Here is an 18,714-nt window from a genome sequence, read left to right on the forward strand (position 1 = left end):
TATTGTGGTGTATGCCTATACAGTAAATTCTGTAGAGTAATTTTTACTCTATTAGAGTGGGATTAAATAGACTCAGTTTTAGAATAATATTTACACTTAGAAGAGAGTAAAACAGAGAGTTCAAAAATTTAAAAAATAAAAGTCACTGAAGGGTTGACGAACAAACTCACGACCTTCAGCTTGGGAGGCAGGCAATCTACTTCCTGAGCCATGCAGCTCCTGCTGTGTGTTAGTATATCGCTCGTGTCAGCTGGAATCTTCGTAACTCTAGAGTGGGACCAAATAGTTGAATGTAGAGACCAAAACATCGTTTTTGGTCTTCTCTTGAGGTTGTGAGTTCGTTCCTCAAACATTGAGTGACTTTTATTTATTTGTTATTTGTATTTTCTTATTTTACTCTCTTCCAAGTGTAAATATTAGCCTACTCTAAAATTTAGTCTATTTGGTCCTACTCTAAATAAGAGTCAAATTTACTCTAAATAGAGTCAAATTTACTCCACAGAACCTACTGTGTACAAATGTGCATTTGTTGTCATGTATACGTAGAGCTGCCAAATGTTAAGGATTGCCTATATTATGTGACAAAAGTCACTGAATGCCAACCCGTTATGGCCGTAACGCTGATTGTTCCGGATATTTAAAAAAGTCCAGCATACAATATTATCACCAATATGGCATATACATATACATTGCCATAACCAGAATCCAACATTGTGTCTGTGCTAAAAATCTATTCCAGTCTATCAACAATGTTATTTGTTTGTTTGGATTAAATAAGAATTTTTTAGTTTGAATTTTGACTTATGAAACTTGATTAATGTGATTTATTAGAATAAAAAAAAATAAAAAAAATAAAAAAAACTGAATTCTAATTCATCCATAGATACAGATATTTTTGACGATGGTGCACTGAAATGTCAAATGTTTTGATTCAGGCTGCAGCTGTGTGCACCATTGCAGGGTTGAAAATAAAAAATATATAATATAATATAATATAATAATAATAATAATAATAATAATAATAATAATAATAATAATAATAATATAATATTAAAATAACAAATATTGAAACCATAATTTAACAATTGTGGTGTTGTGCAATTGAACTGTATGCATTATTATTTTTATCCTATAGCATAATGCGCTGCAATAACTATCCCATTGTAATGTTCTACACAAAAATATATATAAAACAAAAAAGGAAATTCATACAAATTGTTATAAAAGTGAAGTTCTGTAGGCTGGCAGCTCTGTAGTCACTACAAAATAACATGTTAAAAAGTGTACATGGCTGCTCTCATTACTGTATTTTTTAATACTATAATCTTAAAATTCCAAAAACATGTATTTTAGCCAACTCTGCGAGGTGACTTTCAGACAGTTTTGTAGCCACATGGCTTTCCTTCCAAATAATTACACACACACACACACACACACACACGCACACGCACACGCACACACACACACACACACACATACACACACACACACACACACACACTTTTCACTCCACTGCATTACATATTAAGTGGGTCCAAATGGCAACCTATTTCTTTTTCTCGACGACAAAGCACTAAGTTTGCCATTGTGTAGTTTTGCCATCATCTTTTTCTGCTGGCTGAGCTTCAAGTACTGTATGTGTCATGCTGAATCCAGCATGAGAGTTTAACTGCGAGTCATAGAAGGTCAAAGGAAGATAATTCAGGTGTGGGAGCATAACCAATCAATGAATCACAGTTGCCCTTTGGGCTATGTTGGGGATTTATTTCTGTATTTATTTTTCCCACTTTATGACACTTTTCTCTTCTCCTTTTTTCATTTGTACCTGTTTCATAATTGACAAAATTTATTAGGAAACAAATATGTGTTACGATTTAAAATAACTTTTGTTTATGAATATTTTTTTTATTTGTTCTTCCTATTTGTTAGCAATATCTTGAAGTGTAGTTTAATTAGTTGACAGATACAGGTTGAAACCTTAGAGCCCCAATTGTCTTTATCTCCCATGAGGCTAGCTAGAAAATTGAAAAAACACACACACATAATATGAAGAAAACATCAACAACAAGAAAGGAGGCATAGCTAGACAGTTATAAAACTGAGAAGAGGATATGTCAGTGGAGATTAAGAAAGAAGCAACACATTATTGTTTAAACCGTCTCTCACTGGACCCAAGACAAATTGGGCTATGCACTTGTGTTGTTGCCCCAAAGTCCCATTCTCCCTCCATGGAGGAAGCCAGCATCTCCCAAGCATTAAAGTGGAAAAAGCAACACCACTGCACAAGAATTTAATGAGAGCTGCACAGTTCTCTTCTACATGTGTGACACAATACTTCTTGACAGGCACTGATTCCCCCCCCCCCCCCCCCCATTCTAAGGACATGATATCCACAGCTGAAATAAGACCAGAACCACTCTGTGCTGTGTTATATGTCTTTAATAACAATCCTCATTTAAACTCATTCAAACCCAAACATGTAGAAATATTTGTCCTTCATTCCCAAAAATATATTATATATAATATCAAATATAAACGTTTTGGGGGGTTTTAGAACATGTTTTTTTTTTTACGTTAGAACATACAAAAGGCTTTGAGGTAGCTTCTGACATGAAGAGGTTGCTTAAAGCAATGGTAGTTATTACAAATAACGGCCAGCAGGTGGCAGCAGAGTATAAGAAATCAGCCAGGGCCATGTTGCAACAAGCTATTTTTCCCAGTGTTTTCAACAGGTTTGTGAATAATGATTAAACTTAGCTATAATCTAATGCTAATTGCTGCAAAACAGAAACAGATACAAATATATATATTTTTTCCTAATGAAAGAAGAGACTCTAGCCTTAGAACAGAATATTCTGTGGACCTTGCAATATCAGTCAAAATCCAGTTAAACAGCCGGGAGTGAAGGGGGTTGCTTCAGTGAAAATGGCTGGGAGTAAATAAGTTAAGAAATGAAAATAATAATATAATAATAATTGTGTAATTGGCAGTGAGGAGAGGTTTTAGTGTGGGCCCAAAGTTGTTCCATGATGTGAATAATTTGCCTCAAATATTGCTCACACACATTTCATCTAAAATATAGCAAACATTAAACAAAAGTTGTGTTTGTTGTCACGATTCTTCTTTCCAGTAAGCTTTAGATTATTATTTTTTCTATTTTAAAATACGTGTTTTCAAAGTCAGTCAACATAGTGAAATGAGAGCAGAATATTTTATAAGGTCCAAATCTCCTTAACCCACCTTTTGATGCTGACTTTATGCGAGGATCTTTAATCATTATTAATTGTAATAATTAGTTCCTAAATTATTTTCCTGCAAAATAAAGCATGTCAGTAAGGACCAGTTTTGTTTTAAGAAAAAATAAAGAAAAAACGTGAAAGGTACAGAAAGAAGAAAATTAATTAAAAAATAAATAAATAAATAAATTTAGTCTCAGTTTTAGTCCAGTTTCAATCACGCTTGCTAGTTTTTAACATAGTTAGTCAGCCTCATCCCGATTTTATTTAGTCAATTTTTAGTTGACTATAAATCTAGCATTTTAGTCTTTATTTTAGTCCAAGAAAACATAATATTATTTGTCTAGGTTTAGTCAACAAACACTGTCAAGGTTTTAGTCTAATTTTAGTCAGCACAATCATTTTAACTGCTGTATATTTTTGTCAGAAGATTATGTTGAACATTTGAGATCTAAAACTCAATCTTTTTGATGAAAAACAACTTCACGCACAATTACAGTATATCAACAAGTGGCTACTATGGCTCCATCCTACGAGCTAGTCAGTTAGCCAGCATTAGCTTGCGGTTGGATTAACATTATTTTTGAAACGTTATAGCCTTTGGATTAATGTTACTACATTATAACTATAATTTAGTTTTGTTTTTTTACCTTTCACCATGAATCCAACTCTTGTCTGTCTCATGTGTTTGTGCATGTTGCACTCGCTAGCTGCAGATTTGAAAGGGGGTGTTCATAAACTAAAATGTCTAGATTTTAGTCCAGTTTTTATTATTAAGGGAAGTACATTTTTGTTTTGCCTTCATTAGTCGACGAAAATGCATACTGATTTAGTCCCAGTTATTGTTTATTAATGAGTGTTTTAGTCTAGTTTTAGTCCGGCAAAAAATGTGTTGTGTGTTGTGTTAGTTTTAATTGACGAAATTAACACTAGTCAGAATGATGATGAAAGTTAAAGTGATTGAAATATATATATGAGTTGAGGTAAGGAAATAAGGCAGTGAAGCAAAAGACCTGATAAAAAAAGGTGTTGGGTAAAATGTGACTATGGTCTAATGGGCATAACAAATATCGTAGCAAGGTGGTAACATTGCTTTTATCTTTCAGAGGGCGAACGTAGCTGCCTCCACCCCTGTCAGCTGGAATGACTGATGGGAGGCGAATGAAGTGCATTCCCCCATTCAAGATGAAAAAGTGTTCTGGGAAATGGCAGGAACACCCATCTACACCTTTCACTGGTGTATTGGAGAGCTGTCACAGCTCTAGAGTGAATGGCCCCTATCAAGTCTGACAAATGAACAGAAAGTATCTCAAAGTCCTGACAAGGCACCCCTGGCCAAAAAAATACCACCTGGCAGACTTCAGCTTCCTCACTGTCAGGGATACGCCGTCAATTTGAATCTTAGCGACGCTAAAACAACCTGACGGTGTCACTAGTTTCAATCTAGAGGGCAGGGATAGACCAAATGCACTCTTTCACACCATGTCTATTTGTTTCTCTATTCCATCTCGTTCTCTGCTCACCTCCTGGTGTTTGTTTGGTGTCGCCACGACTTAAATTCATCAGCCTGCACGCTGGCCGACAGCTTGTCAGTCTAACCTTTAACACTCTGCAGCCCCAAACGGTCACACAGAAGCATCACGCACAGCAAAATGGAGAAAATGTTTTTAGTTGTGTACTCCTATCCGCTCTTATCATCATCTCATGCTGTCTATACATATTTGCTCCTTGTTTTTTTCTTTTCGTGTCTCTGTTGTGTGTTTGGCTGCACGCAAGCCCAAGTAGCCGCAGTAACTGGCAGCATTTGTTGTACTGAAAAGACAAAAAACGTAAGATATATGATATTTTTTTACAGTTTAAAAGGATAATGGAACCATGAAACAGAGCAACTGAAGAAAACGCTCATAGAGACTGACTACATTTACATGCAGTCAGCATTGGGGTTTAAGGTTTAAAATTCAATAACATTCAGTATAACCCGCTTACATGTGTGAGCGGAAAGAATTATTCCCGTATATGACGTATCCCAATCTAAACATCATTATGCAAAAATACGTCATTTCCACTTTTAACCTTCGACAGTCTAGTGATGGGCATGACTGAATGATGAACCATTAGAATCAGTTCATTTAAAAACAACCATTCAAAAGATTTGTTTACCAAAGAGGTAACAGTAGAAAAAGAGTCTTTCGAGTGAAGGCAAAACAAGCTTGAGGGAAACAAACTAAGGTCGTATTTTGTTTCCTGACTTGAGTAAAATAAACACATAATAGATGATCAGGTAACGAAGAAGTGCGTGTGTGTGTGTGTGTGTGTGTGTGTGTGTGCGTGCGTGCGTGTGTGTGTGTGTGTGTGTGTGTGTGTGTGTGTGTGTGAATATCTCAAACGCACTTTCGACAACTCGCAAGCATAAGTCATGGAAAATGCACTTTTTAAAAAAAAAAGACGTGAAAATTGCGGGTATACTGTATTTGTGGACAGGAAAAACAAGTGAAAATCACGAAAATTGTTGTGGATCTAAAAAACACGGGAAAATCACGGATTTATTTGTTGATCTGAAAAACACGTGAAAATCACAAATTTATTTGTGTGAATAATTTTGAGACAAATCTCTCCCCATAAAATGAACAAATTACTTCAGAAAGTGATCCGTTCACTCATGTTTACTGAAAAGATGCGTTTTTTTTATTTTTTATAAAACACTCATGAACGACACATTACTACTACAGTCAATAAAATGCATTATACAATGTTCTCTCGTTTATCGCTGGGGTTACATAAAATACCCACAATAGGTGAAATCCTTGAAGCTGTCAGCTTTATTTTTTTTACTGCTGTAAAACCCCTCACTGCACACTTTTCTCAGACAGGCATTAACATTTTCTCATATTGCTTTTTTGTTTAAAAACTCTCTATGTTCAAACCTTCATATACCACATATGTGAGTGTGTGTAAATAAACACTGTAACAATTTTGTCGTAGTGATAGAAAATAATGTGAAAACGCCACGGACAAATCTATGTATTCTAGTTAGGCTCGGATAGCAAGTGGCAACGTACGATGGCTGCCGCATGTATAAGTAGTTCCTGTACTCAAAAGACCAAGGTCGTGTTCAAATGCCTACCCTTGTCCACAGGCGTCAAAGTCTGGTCCTCAATGATCAGGATCATTATGAGGCTCCTGCAGAGCTTGCTGATGATCTTAAATATGAATTAGCTGTGTTGAACGTTGGAAACCTCTAAAACATGCAGGACTCAGGCCCTCGAGGACCGGACTTCAACACCACTGCTCTAATCCCTATACGCTATATCAGGGTTCACTAATTCCAGTCCTCGAGGTCTGGGGTCCTGCAGGTTTTAGATGTTTCTGCCGACCAACACACCTGATACTTAAGATCAGGATTGTTATCAAGCATGCTGATGAGCTGATTAGCTAAATCAGATGGTGCTAGTTGGTGGAAACATCTAAAACCTGCAGGACTCCGGGCCTGGAGGACTGGAATTGGTGAACCCTGCGCTATATAGTCCTGTGCTCTCAGGGTTGGGGAATCAAGGTTCAGAAAGTAAAAACCCTTAAACAATTTGTCTTTAGCCACAGGTGCTACTACTCAACAGGTGGAGAGTAGCTCATTTACCTGCCAGTTGAGTAGAAGCACCTGTGGCTAAAGCCAATCTGTGGCAACTCAACCCATGAGTGATTTATACGTGTGTGTGTGTATATATATATATACAGTATATATATATTAGAATATTTGATTTTTTAGAGTCTTCCAAGTGTAAAGTTTACTCTGGAGGCGAGGGTTCGAATCTCACCTTAGACTGGTTGCAGTTCAGCTTTTCTTTTTTTCATCTATCATTCTTCGACAATTGATCATTTGTTTGTGGCGCTATTTTTCTCAGTCGTAAGATCCCCAGCTTTAGCGTTATACAACATTGTAAACCCACTAAATCGCCATTCATTTTCAATGACATTCACTGGCAATCAGCAAGACAAACTTCAATACTATTTCACAACACTTTAATGAAGTCAACTGTGACGCAGTGGGTAGTGCTGCGGAGCTTTGATCTGTAAACAGGAGGAGAAGTTCCTACCTTAGAACTGGTTAAACTCAACTTTTCTTTTCTTTTCACTTATCATTCAACTGCAATTAATAATTAGTCATTTTCACGTAATTTATCTTTCAATTTACTTCATAAGCATTCCACAAGCATTCCATTTGCATTCACTTTAATTAGCGTTCAGCATTCCCATGCAATTTCTGCATAAATTGCACTTTGTCTAGTTTTCAAACCTATTTATTTTGACTTTATCTGTGCAACAAACAATACAACACCATTTCCTGCTAGAATCAACTGTAAAAGGGGAAGGTGTGTTTTTTTCTTCTTTTTCCAATTATCTTTTTGTCAATTCCCTATTCCAAGAAATTGCCTCATTATGAAAGGCCACCAAAAACAGCATCCAACAAGGGTTACTGTCTGCCGACGCTCCTATAACGCCCACATCGTCTGTAGACACAAACAAGACATGGTATCTTTTAATCAATCTATTAAGGAAAGCTGGGGTGGCAATGACAGGCCCTAAGCTCACTGATAAAGTGACCCTTGTGCAGACGTGCAAGAATTGTCCTGGCCACAGCGGAGCGCAGATAATAGCCCAGTGAGCACTGAGATGATGATGATGATAATGTTGGCAACCGAGGACCATGAAGCATATCCAATCTCTTCCCTAAATGTCAGCCCCCGCCCACCTCTTCGCCTCTCGTATCACTGGAACAAAAAGGCTCTGAAAGAAGCTTGGTGACACAGATCCCTGCTTCGAATGGTTAACTCTTTGACTGCCAGACGTTTTCAGAAAAGGGATGCCGTCAGTGCCAGCCGATTTAAGCATTTTGACTGATCTTTCAAGGTCCACAGAAAATTTTGTGTTTGGACTATGGAAACACACATACTACCAAATGAAAGACTGGACTCTCATCCTTCATCAGAAAAAAAAGTTTGTTTCTACCTTATTCCGTTTTTCAGTAATCAACAATAGAAAATGGTTAGTTTCACCCAAATGCTCTGTTTTGAAACAAAATACGGAGTAATCAAGCTTTTTGTGAAACGATATTATTTCATGCACTCTAGTGAATTTGACACCTTTTTTTCCCATGAATGATGCCACAAACACCTAAACAGTGCTTTACTTCTGTAAAACACTACCACCAACAATGAAAAAGTGTTTTTTGATAGCAAAATACGTTTATTTACATTCAATAGTGTAACAATTTGACAAAACAATTTGACAAAACAATTTGGCAAACTATTTACAAATGTGTGCAACCGTGGTACTATTTACAATTGTGTGGATGTTTCAAATACAGTTTTTCTTTTTGTAACACTCCCCTGCGTGCAAGGAGACGCAGCAGGATTTGCACAACAGATTAGTTTCACTGCGATTGCAGACGCTACACTTTTTTGCCGGCTTTTTTTCCCGGGGAATAGCAAGTATATACTGCAGTGTGTGTTTGGCCATGTTGCCATCAAGTCTACTCTCAGGATCATGATACGGTGACGTTACGGTGGTGTTACGTCTGGCTTCCTCATGTCCTTCAGTTCCTATACCAGGTGGTTGATCCATCTTATCCGCTCCATTCATGGTGGCATCGTAGTCCAGAACCAGTGTCTTCTCCGTGATCAGACTGTACCCACTCCTCCGATGAATATGCATTGGACTCGGGGCACTCTTCGTCGTCCGATTGAACGTCCGCCTGAGCGTGCTCGGTTGTGCTCTGCGTTTTCCGGCGTTAGCATCGCTAGCCGGTGAGGCTTTATGACGTGATCATAGCCGCCGCGTCAACGCTTCCAACTTCGGCGTCAACCTCGGAGTCACCATCATCATCATCGTCGTCATCAATGTGCTCTTTAGCATTGGTCGATGCTTTTCATCTTTGAAAAAAATGCTCAAGCGTGAGCTGCTTGCAACCGGTCGCCATTATGGCTTCCTCAGCCATTGTCCCCTCAACACTCTAGCTCCGCCTCACGTCTTCTACTGACGCCTACCCAATCTTGTCCAAAGAGAGTCATCGCTGCCATCTAGGGGCCAAAAATAGGCATTATACTAACTAGATCTGCTTGATACTTTCAGCACAGCTGGCCAAGGCTTTCCTCCACCCGTTTCCCAAAAAAAAAAACAGCTTCTGTCAATGAAGAGGTGCTTAGAGCAATGGTAGTTATTTCAAAAAAAAAAAAACGGCCAGCAAGTGGCAGCAGAGTATAAGAGATCAACCCCCCAGGGTCATGTTGCATCAAGCTCTTTTCCCCAGTGTTTGCAACTTTAAAACTTAGCTATATTCTAATGCTAATACAAATATACAAATGTACTTTTTTCCTGATTAAAGAAGGGACTCTAATCTTTCTTTTGGTAGGTTCCATGTTTTTATATCAATAGAACAAAATATGCTGTGGACCCTTGCAAAATCCAAAATCCAGTAAAACAGCCGGGAACAAAGGGGGTTGCTTTAGTGAAAATGAATTGGAGTGAATGAGTTAAATAAGGAACAAAAATATATGGAGATAGATGAAGAGAGAGGGATTTGCATGTTGGCCAGCAGATTCGCTAGCTGGGGCACTTGGGAGATTACAATGACTGTTCTGTTTTTTTTTTCCCGAGCCAGGAGCGACAGGGCCCATTCATTTTTCACATCAGAAAGTAACAGATTGAAGGCCAAAAATCTCTTTATTCCCGTTTCTTGTCTTCTTCCTTTTCTTTCCCCATCTCTTGAGTGTTTTGTTAACCCAGGGCTGAAGAGCAGTGCAATGACAGGGGTGTGACGCCTCAATGCTGACACGGCATGCTGCTGACAGAAGAGGAAAAGTGATGTCCTGTGTCAGCTAGCAGACGCCTGTGGTAGTGTTCAGCACTTTTCATCCCCAAAACAACAGATGTTTGCGTGGCTATAAAGCGTCCATTGTATAGATGACCAGAGGCATGTTGGCTGCAGTCAGGTTGCTTGTACAGACTGCGCCCCACAAAGTCCTGTAGTTCTCGTAGCATTTGGCTGCATCATTAGTATGTTGTTTTGCAGTGGAGTATGACATTATTGAGGTGGACTACAGCATAAACAATGTACTCGGCTCCTAGAAAGCTCTGACAATAAAATGCTTCACCACATGTCTCCGAACACTGCAGGCTGGAGCCAGGGCTGTGGGTGTCATGTCCTCCCACAAGTCTGCTTCATTATTCAACGGGTAGAAAAATCTTACATGGTAATAATGAGAAATCTCGACTATAAGTCTAGCATTTTAGTCTTTATTTTAGTCCAAGAAAACATAATTTTATTTGTCTAGTTTTAGTCAACAAAAACTGTCAATGTTTTAGCCTAGCTTTAGTCAAGACAATCATTTTACCCCTGTATATTTTTGGTCAGCAGATAATGTTGAACATTTACAACATTTACAACAGTAAAACAATTTCACATAAAATTTTCTCTCACCTTTTTGATGAGAAACAACTTGACACACAAGTACAGTATATCAACAAGTAGCTACTATGGCACCATGCTACGAGCTAGTAAATTAGCCAGCATTATTTTGTGGTCAGATTAACATTATTGTTGGAATGTTATAGTCGTTGGATTAATGTTACGTTATAACTTTTTTTCCCCTTACCTTTCACTGTGAATCCACCTCCTGTCCTGTCTGTCCCATGTGTTTGTGCATGTTGCACTAGCTAACTGCAGATTTGAAAGGGGGTCTGTCACTGTGTGTCACATAACAGTGTCACAGTGACAGATTAGCAGAGACAGGATTTCACAAAATCAAATAATTGTTGTCTCGTCTTTGTTCATGAACTAAAATGTCTATAGATTTTAGTCCAGTTTTTACTAAGTGGAGTGAAATTCATCTCGTCTTCATTATCATCACCGATGAAAATGCATACTGATTTAGTCCCAGTTATTGTTTATTAATGAGGGTTTTAGCCTAGTCTAGTCTAGTCTAGTTTTGGTCCGGTGAAAAATGTGTTAAAGAAATTATTTTTGTTTAGTTTTCATTGGCAAAATTAACACTAGTGAAATGTTACATTTTATGTACACTTTTGTTCACTTGCCCACACTCATTAGCTTGAGACAGTTGGGAAAAGTACAGAATGACGTAAAAAAAAAAAGGAACTTTTTAACAATCCAATAAAACCAAGAGTGATGGAGGAAAAATATTTTATTCATAGTAATTGAAATCTTAAAACATGCAATTTAAGAAACAATGTTGGAATTTTCTTCTTTATTTTTTTATTGCGGCCTGTATGACATCCTCCTGTACGAAATCTGTTGAAATCCCTCATTGACGGCTCAACATCTCTGCTGGAATTCCATCATTGTTTGATTGTAAATTACATGTTTTAAGGTTTCAATTACTATGAATGAAATATGTTTCCTTCCATCACTCTTGGTTTTAATTGGATTGTTAAAAAGTTCCTATTTTTTTGTGTCACCCTGTATTTTGTAGATATAGTATTTAAAACATAGTAGGTGTAGGGCTAGGTCATTTTCTGTTACTGTACTGTTACTGTATAGTGGCTTTCAACAATATCAAGTAGAGTAAGATGACATTTATTCTTTACTTGAATAGTTGTTATCAATGAGCAGCCAGTGGACAGATTTTACCTGAAAAAAATGGGGAACCTGATGGTTTTCTAAACAAAGGACATAGCGAAACCTCTGCTGACAAAAAATACAGTACATGACACACTTGTGTGTTAAAAAAAAAAAAAAATGATTACTGTGTTTATATTTGGCCTCTAACATAACTCATAGATTCCGCATTGTTGTCACAGTTTTAATGTGTGCACAAACTCAAAAAAGTGTTAGGTTAGGTTTGGGTTCAATAAACACGATAACTTTCAAAGACAATTCAGACACTTTTTAATTTATATTTACAATTATTGAATTTGATTTAAAAAAATATTTATATCCCATCCTTACTGATGTCAATGTTTGTGTAAGATGAAGTGATTATAACACTCTACTTTCATTAGTAAACTAAACTATTTAACCAGTTACCACCGCCGCAAAATGTTATTTGAAATTTTATGTTTGTGGAGTTTTTATCATGTCCTTGATAGAAGAATTGATACTCCATAAAGAATCAATATCAGATTCAATTGAAGCGAACCGAATCGGGAAAGATCGAAATCGAATTGAACTGAACTCTTGTGAATCGAAATCGAATCGATTGAGGAAATTAAACTGTAAAAATCAACTTGTAAGATTTACTTTTAAAAATTCTCACAAGTATTTGCACTTACTCCAATTAAGTCAATTCTAATGCGCAATATCAAGTATACAACACTCGCAAGGATTAAGTAACATTTACATGCAAGATAAAGATTACGTGTGGGAAAATATTAAGTAACTCTTACTAAATGCAATTATAAAGTTTCTTATGGTAATGTAGTAAGATTTAGTTATTGTAATTAGGTCATAGTCACTGACTATATAGTAAATCTTAATAATATGAAATGATTACCAATATGAAACAAATAATTAATCCTATTAAGTTTTTCTATTTGACTCTACTTAATTATACTGAACTCTTAACCCAATACATCTTAGTACTTGTTACTAAATTTGTTGAAATGAATATGAATCATACACACTCACAATCACACCTAGGGACCATTTAGTCACTTCAATTAACCTATCATGCGTGTTTTTCGGAATGTGGGAGGAAACCGACGAAGCACGGGGAGAACATGCAAACTCCACCCAGCAAAACCGAAGCCCGGACTCAATCTCACGTCCTCTGCACTGGGAGGTGGACGTGACAACCAGTCATCCACCGTGCCGCCTCTAATAAACCAATGACAGATAATGTTAAAGAAAGCCCTTTTGTTTAGTTCTGACAACAACAAAAAACAGACACTTTGCAATAGAGACTCAAATAAAAAATAAAAAAATAAAAACAACTTACTATTTAGGATTCATTAATAAATTAACCAAATTGCAGAAAAAAAGGGCAACTCCAACTTTCAGACTTTGTTGAAAACAATTTTAAATGAAAAAGAAATTAACTCATTAACTGAGTAAATCTTAATTATTAACTCAATTTAAAAATTACCTCAACATTTGCTGTAAAAAAATATTACACGAAAAAACCTAGTAGCACATTGAAATATACCTAATGTTTTTAAGTTAATGTGAATAACTGGGGAAAAAAAGTAAATATAATTAAGAAACTAAGGTAATATTTACAGGCAAAAAAAACATTTTTATCAGTGTAGAATCGATACCCAGCCCTACCAGCTACCGTTGTTCACACACAGCCAATATCATGACAGCAAGTTGTCAAGCTCAGAGAAGAGCACTGAATGTCAGAGAGAAAGATACAATGTAAGAAACAGACAGAAGGAGAGGACAAGAACATATCAATGTATGTTGTCCGATTTGATTTGTGTATCATCGCTCGCTTCACTGCACATTCATTAAGTCACAAGGAGTAAACAAACATCCATTTTTCATTTTGGTCTGTTTAATTTTATGCAAGGAATTTCACTCTTTTTCTTCTCTTACTTATTTATAACACTTTATAAGTGATCATTTTTAGCACCCTACCATTGGTAACTTTATACATTCATATGGGGCATGAGACTTAATAATTTAAGCAAATCTAACAAAGAAAAATTATACATAAGAAAAATGTTGAATGAAAAATGCTAAATATAAAATACTACCATAACACAAACAGTTACAGAAGTAAAAACAAGTCATTTAATGTACTCCTTGGTTGCAGGATTCCATCATTTGCCCTTAAAGGCTAACTGCTCACACAGTGTAAAAAGCTCAGTGTTGTGATTTCCCAATGAATGACATCGTTATTATTTATTTACTGTTTTGACTGGACCATCTAAAGACATTTGGCGTTGAAAATACATTAACATAAATGCCAATTGCTAATATTTGAACACACTCATCTTGGTCTCTTTCCAGACTTTGGCTGGATGACGAATGCAGCAACACTACCCCCACGCAAAAATAAATAAATGCATAAAATGAGCAAGAGCGCTTTGAAACTGTAAACCAATAGTGAATGACTAAATAGTAATGATAGAGCTGTGCAATTAATCAAAATTCAATTATAATTTCAATTATTACACTCCACAATAACAAAATCAGCATAATCATAACAAATATTATTAATACTATTGTTTTAGTTGTTTACATGTATACATTTTCACCTTTTTTAAATTTTAAAATAACTAATTTAATAAATTTTGTTTCATCCAAAAGGAACTTGCATAATTATAGTGTTTCAAAGAATTTTATTGGTCTAAATATTTGTTTTTTATGTTTAAACATTTTCTTGTTTTGCACCAAAAAATTGTCCTACTGCACAGTGCACATGCTGCACTCCAAGTTTTTGCCAACATTAATAAATAAATATAGAAACAAATAAATAGGTATATGTATATATATATTTATATATATATATATATATTCGGATTTGTCCAAAAGGAACTTACATAATTATAGTGTTTCTATTTTTTTATTGGTCTTAATATTTTTTAAATGTAAATGTAAATGTAATTTTTTTGTTTTGTACCAAAAAATTAATGATCGTTTGAATAATTGTAATTTCAATTATTGCCAAAATAATCGTGATTATTATTTTTTCAATAAACGAGTAGCCCTAAGTGACGATGTAGATATATTCAACCAGAAACTTACTCTCTGCTATAGTGTTGTTGTATGTGTAGACTCTAAAACATACTCTGGGCAAGCTGAAAAGTAGAGTAAAACTATATGACTAACAGGGCTGTAAAAACATACATCTATAGACTGCTAGAGGGCCCCATCAATTTTAACATGACAGCAAGTCTTAAGGGAAAGATCTGGAGCTGCCAAGGATCCAGAGTGTAATCAAAGGTACATGAATTAGTCAATAATTCACTCTTTGGGTGACTACAGACAGACTTTCCACAGCCCAACAGTTTCGAGTGAAAACATAAATCAAGACTTAACAAGCATCAGATAATGTGTTATCATAAGTAAAGTGCTACAATTCCAATGGTTCACTTTGTACGCACCAGCTAATTTCTACTGTATATCAGACAATTCAAATGACATTCAATACTTCAACGTCATACTACATCAACAAACTTAAGCATTACACTCAATCTTCTGCAGCATGGCGTCGTGGTCTCCCAAACCACAGGTTGTGGGTTCGATCCCTGCCCCTTGTGACCATGTTGAAGTGTCCTTGAGCATGATACTGAATTCCAACAGTGAAGCACTTTGAGTGCCTTAATAAATGGAAAAGCACTATACAAATGGGAAAAACATTAACTATTAAATGTTTAAAACATTTTGGTTTGATAATCAATTTAAGTGATCGATTCAGTGTAATTAGTGAGCCATGTTGTATGTTCTGTTGGATTATATTTTGTGCAATTCAGGGCGCCTGAAGTTGAACATAACCGCATCTTGATGCCAATAGTTTCGAACCGCAATGAAGGCTTGGCCATTGTATGTAATGTAGATAATGTATAAACGTACATACATCCACCAGTAAAATGTAAATGTGAAAAAAAACAAAGAGAATAATGTTTGATTACATAATAAAGGTGGATTTAATAACGTGGAAAAGTGGGCAGCATCACTTTGCATTGCAAATATTTTGCAAAACGTTTCACAATATGGCTTACAACTGAAATAAAAAAAAAAACCAATAACTTTAGCCAGTGGCGTAGCAATATTCTTTAGGGGTCCCAAGCAAGAAGGGATTGGGTGCCCTGGCAACCATTCGTAGTATAGATAAAACTGCACATCTGCATCTTCAATAAACAATCACTATTAATTGTTTCATTCAAGTGACTTGTTTTGTTTTAGTTTGTTTAACTTTAGCAAGAATCCTTCTGAGTCAGAAAACAGGAAAATAGCATTACTAATCGCACAATCATGTAAAAGCTTTACTATAAAAGGCCGTTTTAACTTACTAAACATCGTTTAAAAAAACACCTTACTATGCATGGTCATTTACGACAACAAAAAAATCTGCCTTACTCCTCATGGTCGTTTAAAAGAAAAGCCTTACTATATATAAATGGTTGTTTAAAAAACATGCCTTACGTGGTCATTTTTGTTCTTTTTTTATATAAAAGCTTTACTACAATTCAGGATCATTTACAAAAAAAATAATAATAATCAGCCTTACTATATATAGATGAATTTTTTTTTTTTTTTTAAGAACTAATTGAGAGAACGGCTTTTTGTAAAAGGACCGCCATCTGACTGTATCGCCCTATAAAAGTGACTGGATTAATAACTCCTCTTGCGATAATTTCATTTATTTGTATAAAAAAAAAAATTTTTAAAAAAGGGTTTCTCCTCAGTTCGCTCCAAAAAACAAAATTAAACACTATTCAGGAAATTAGAAGATGACGAATCATGAATGAGTTGAAGGCAGGGTGCTTACACACTGGAGTTTTACCCTGAATTGACAACAAGTCACACAATTGCGTGCCAGGGGTGCACGTCCCGGCTTCCTTTCGAGCAGTCCGAGAACATAATAAAGCACGAAGAAGGAAATTGCAATATTTCCAGCACCGAAACTCAGAGCCAGGCAATAGTACTTGGACGACTTTCATCACTTCAAACTGCTTTTCTCTACAACAAGGCTTTAACGCTTATTAAAAATGTAAAATTAAAATTAAAACGCAAACAACGAACAAAGCCCATGTTGACATTCAAGGGAATGAAACTTACCGGGATGGCACTCCGCCCAAAATAAAACGAAGGAAGGTACGACCCAAGACAAAATCCAGCAGCAGTAGTAACACGTTTTCAGTAACCTCCACATTGTAAACTGGTGCACGTCCACATGCAAAAAAAATAAAATAAAATAAAAATACAATAAAAATAAGCCACAAGTATTGAGTTTTCCCCCTTCGGGCTTTGAAATCGGCGACACCGCAGCTGCGTAAAAAGCAGCGCCTGAAGACGCAGCTCAGGAGTCCTAACCGAGCAGATGTGACGGGCAGAAAAAATGATGCTAGAGATCCAGGTGAAAGTCTTCGCGTCCCAGCACCACCCCGATATTCTTAAACATGAGCACACCAGTCAGCGACAGCGTGGTTTTGGATCATTTGATACATGCACCAGAGGAGAATGCCGTAGCGTTCCACTTAGCGCGTGTAGGATATGAAAGATTATTCGGTTGTCAGGCAAAGCTCGCCTTGCAGTCACAGAGAAGAAAGTAGCTGCTGCTTGTTGGGGATGAAGCGCGACGAGGTGCCCGTTTCTCCATCCATCCAGGAAGTCGCGTGTAAACCCAAGTATGACAGAGACTTTAAAACAGTCTTGAGGGGAGGGAGAGAGTATTTAGGGGGGGTTACGGAGAGATAGGAATGAAGCCGGGCAATTCTGCTGGATCCTAGCGCCAGCAGCAGAAACGCACACGCGCGCACACGGGGCATTTATAGAGCCCCAGGAAATTGTAACATTGTTTAATTAATTGCATATACATATACCTGTTCGGTAAAGACACATTTAACATACTGTATAATGTATATTGTTATGTCTTGAATAGTTATTAAGACTATTAGTATAGTATATAGTATGGTAGCTATTAGCTGGTCTGATATTCAACCAATGTTAGTTAAGTTGATGTGCAGACAGCCTCTCATGTTTGGTGGGACTGAGACAAACTGACATCATTATCCTCATTCACTTCACCTTGGGGCCCTTGGCATTCACCTGGGTTGCCTTTCCACTTTTGATTAATATCGAATAAAAGCAATCAGATCAGAATCCTACAACAGCGTATTAGGGCCACGTATAAATATTTTTTTAAGAGGACGAGGGCAATATTCCAAGAAAAAAAACCCGCTAATTTGTCACTTTATAAATGTGCAAGTTTATAAAGTAGCAAATTTGCCACTTTATAAAGTTGCAGAATTGTGAGAAAAAAACTCAGAAACTTACAAGAAGTACACTTAGCGTACTGCTCGAATGTTTGCACCAATACTTTTCGGTCGGGTTTTCAAATAAGGCTACTGTAATTGCTTTAGCAGAGATTAACCATATGATGTTAAGCATTCGCTATTTGAAGCGTTGGGTACGGCCAGCGACAAAGACGCCTCGCTTTGCAAAGGTCTACACCGTGAGGATCAAGCATTTAAGTGAGTTTGTTAAAATGTATATTTACTTGTACATTTATGTTTCCAGAATTATTTACACATTAATAAACTTAATTTTTTTTTGTACAAGTCTCTAAATTGTTGTGTCGAATATGCTGTTCTCCGTCTTTCACTTGCATATACCTAAAGTATGCAAGCTTCTGATTGGTTAGTGTTAGTCAGCTGATAGGGGATCAGGAAGTGTTGTCGCTCTAGCTGCCGTGTATGACGAGTAAAGTTTAAATTAAGTCCCCATTCTGCCTTTTTATTTTATAAACAGTGTCCCATTAACCACCAACGAATCCTCACATTAGACTATAGTTACACT

General features: G+C 36.5%; 1 protein-coding gene across 3 annotated transcripts in view; it reads right to left on the minus strand.

Annotated features, from left to right (window-relative positions):
* Nucleotides 1-17,526, minus strand: part of LOC144056163 (receptor-type tyrosine-protein phosphatase gamma-like) — a 426,470-nt gene extending 408,944 nt beyond the window's left edge. For all 3 annotated transcript variants that reach the window (XM_077572672.1, XM_077572671.1, XM_077572673.1), the window contains exon 1: nucleotides 16,975-17,526. In XM_077572672.1, the coding sequence (XP_077428798.1) occupies nucleotides 16,975-17,068 (94 nt within the window). In that variant the 5' untranslated portion in view covers nucleotides 17,069-17,526. The remainder of the gene's footprint in view (nucleotides 1-16,974) is intronic.
* Between the last annotated feature and the right edge of the window lie 1,188 nt (nucleotides 17,527-18,714).

Source organism: Vanacampus margaritifer, chromosome 8 (genome assembly GCF_051991255.1).
Source record: "Vanacampus margaritifer isolate UIUO_Vmar chromosome 8, RoL_Vmar_1.0, whole genome shotgun sequence".
NCBI lineage: Eukaryota > Metazoa > Chordata > Actinopteri > Syngnathiformes > Syngnathidae > Vanacampus > Vanacampus margaritifer.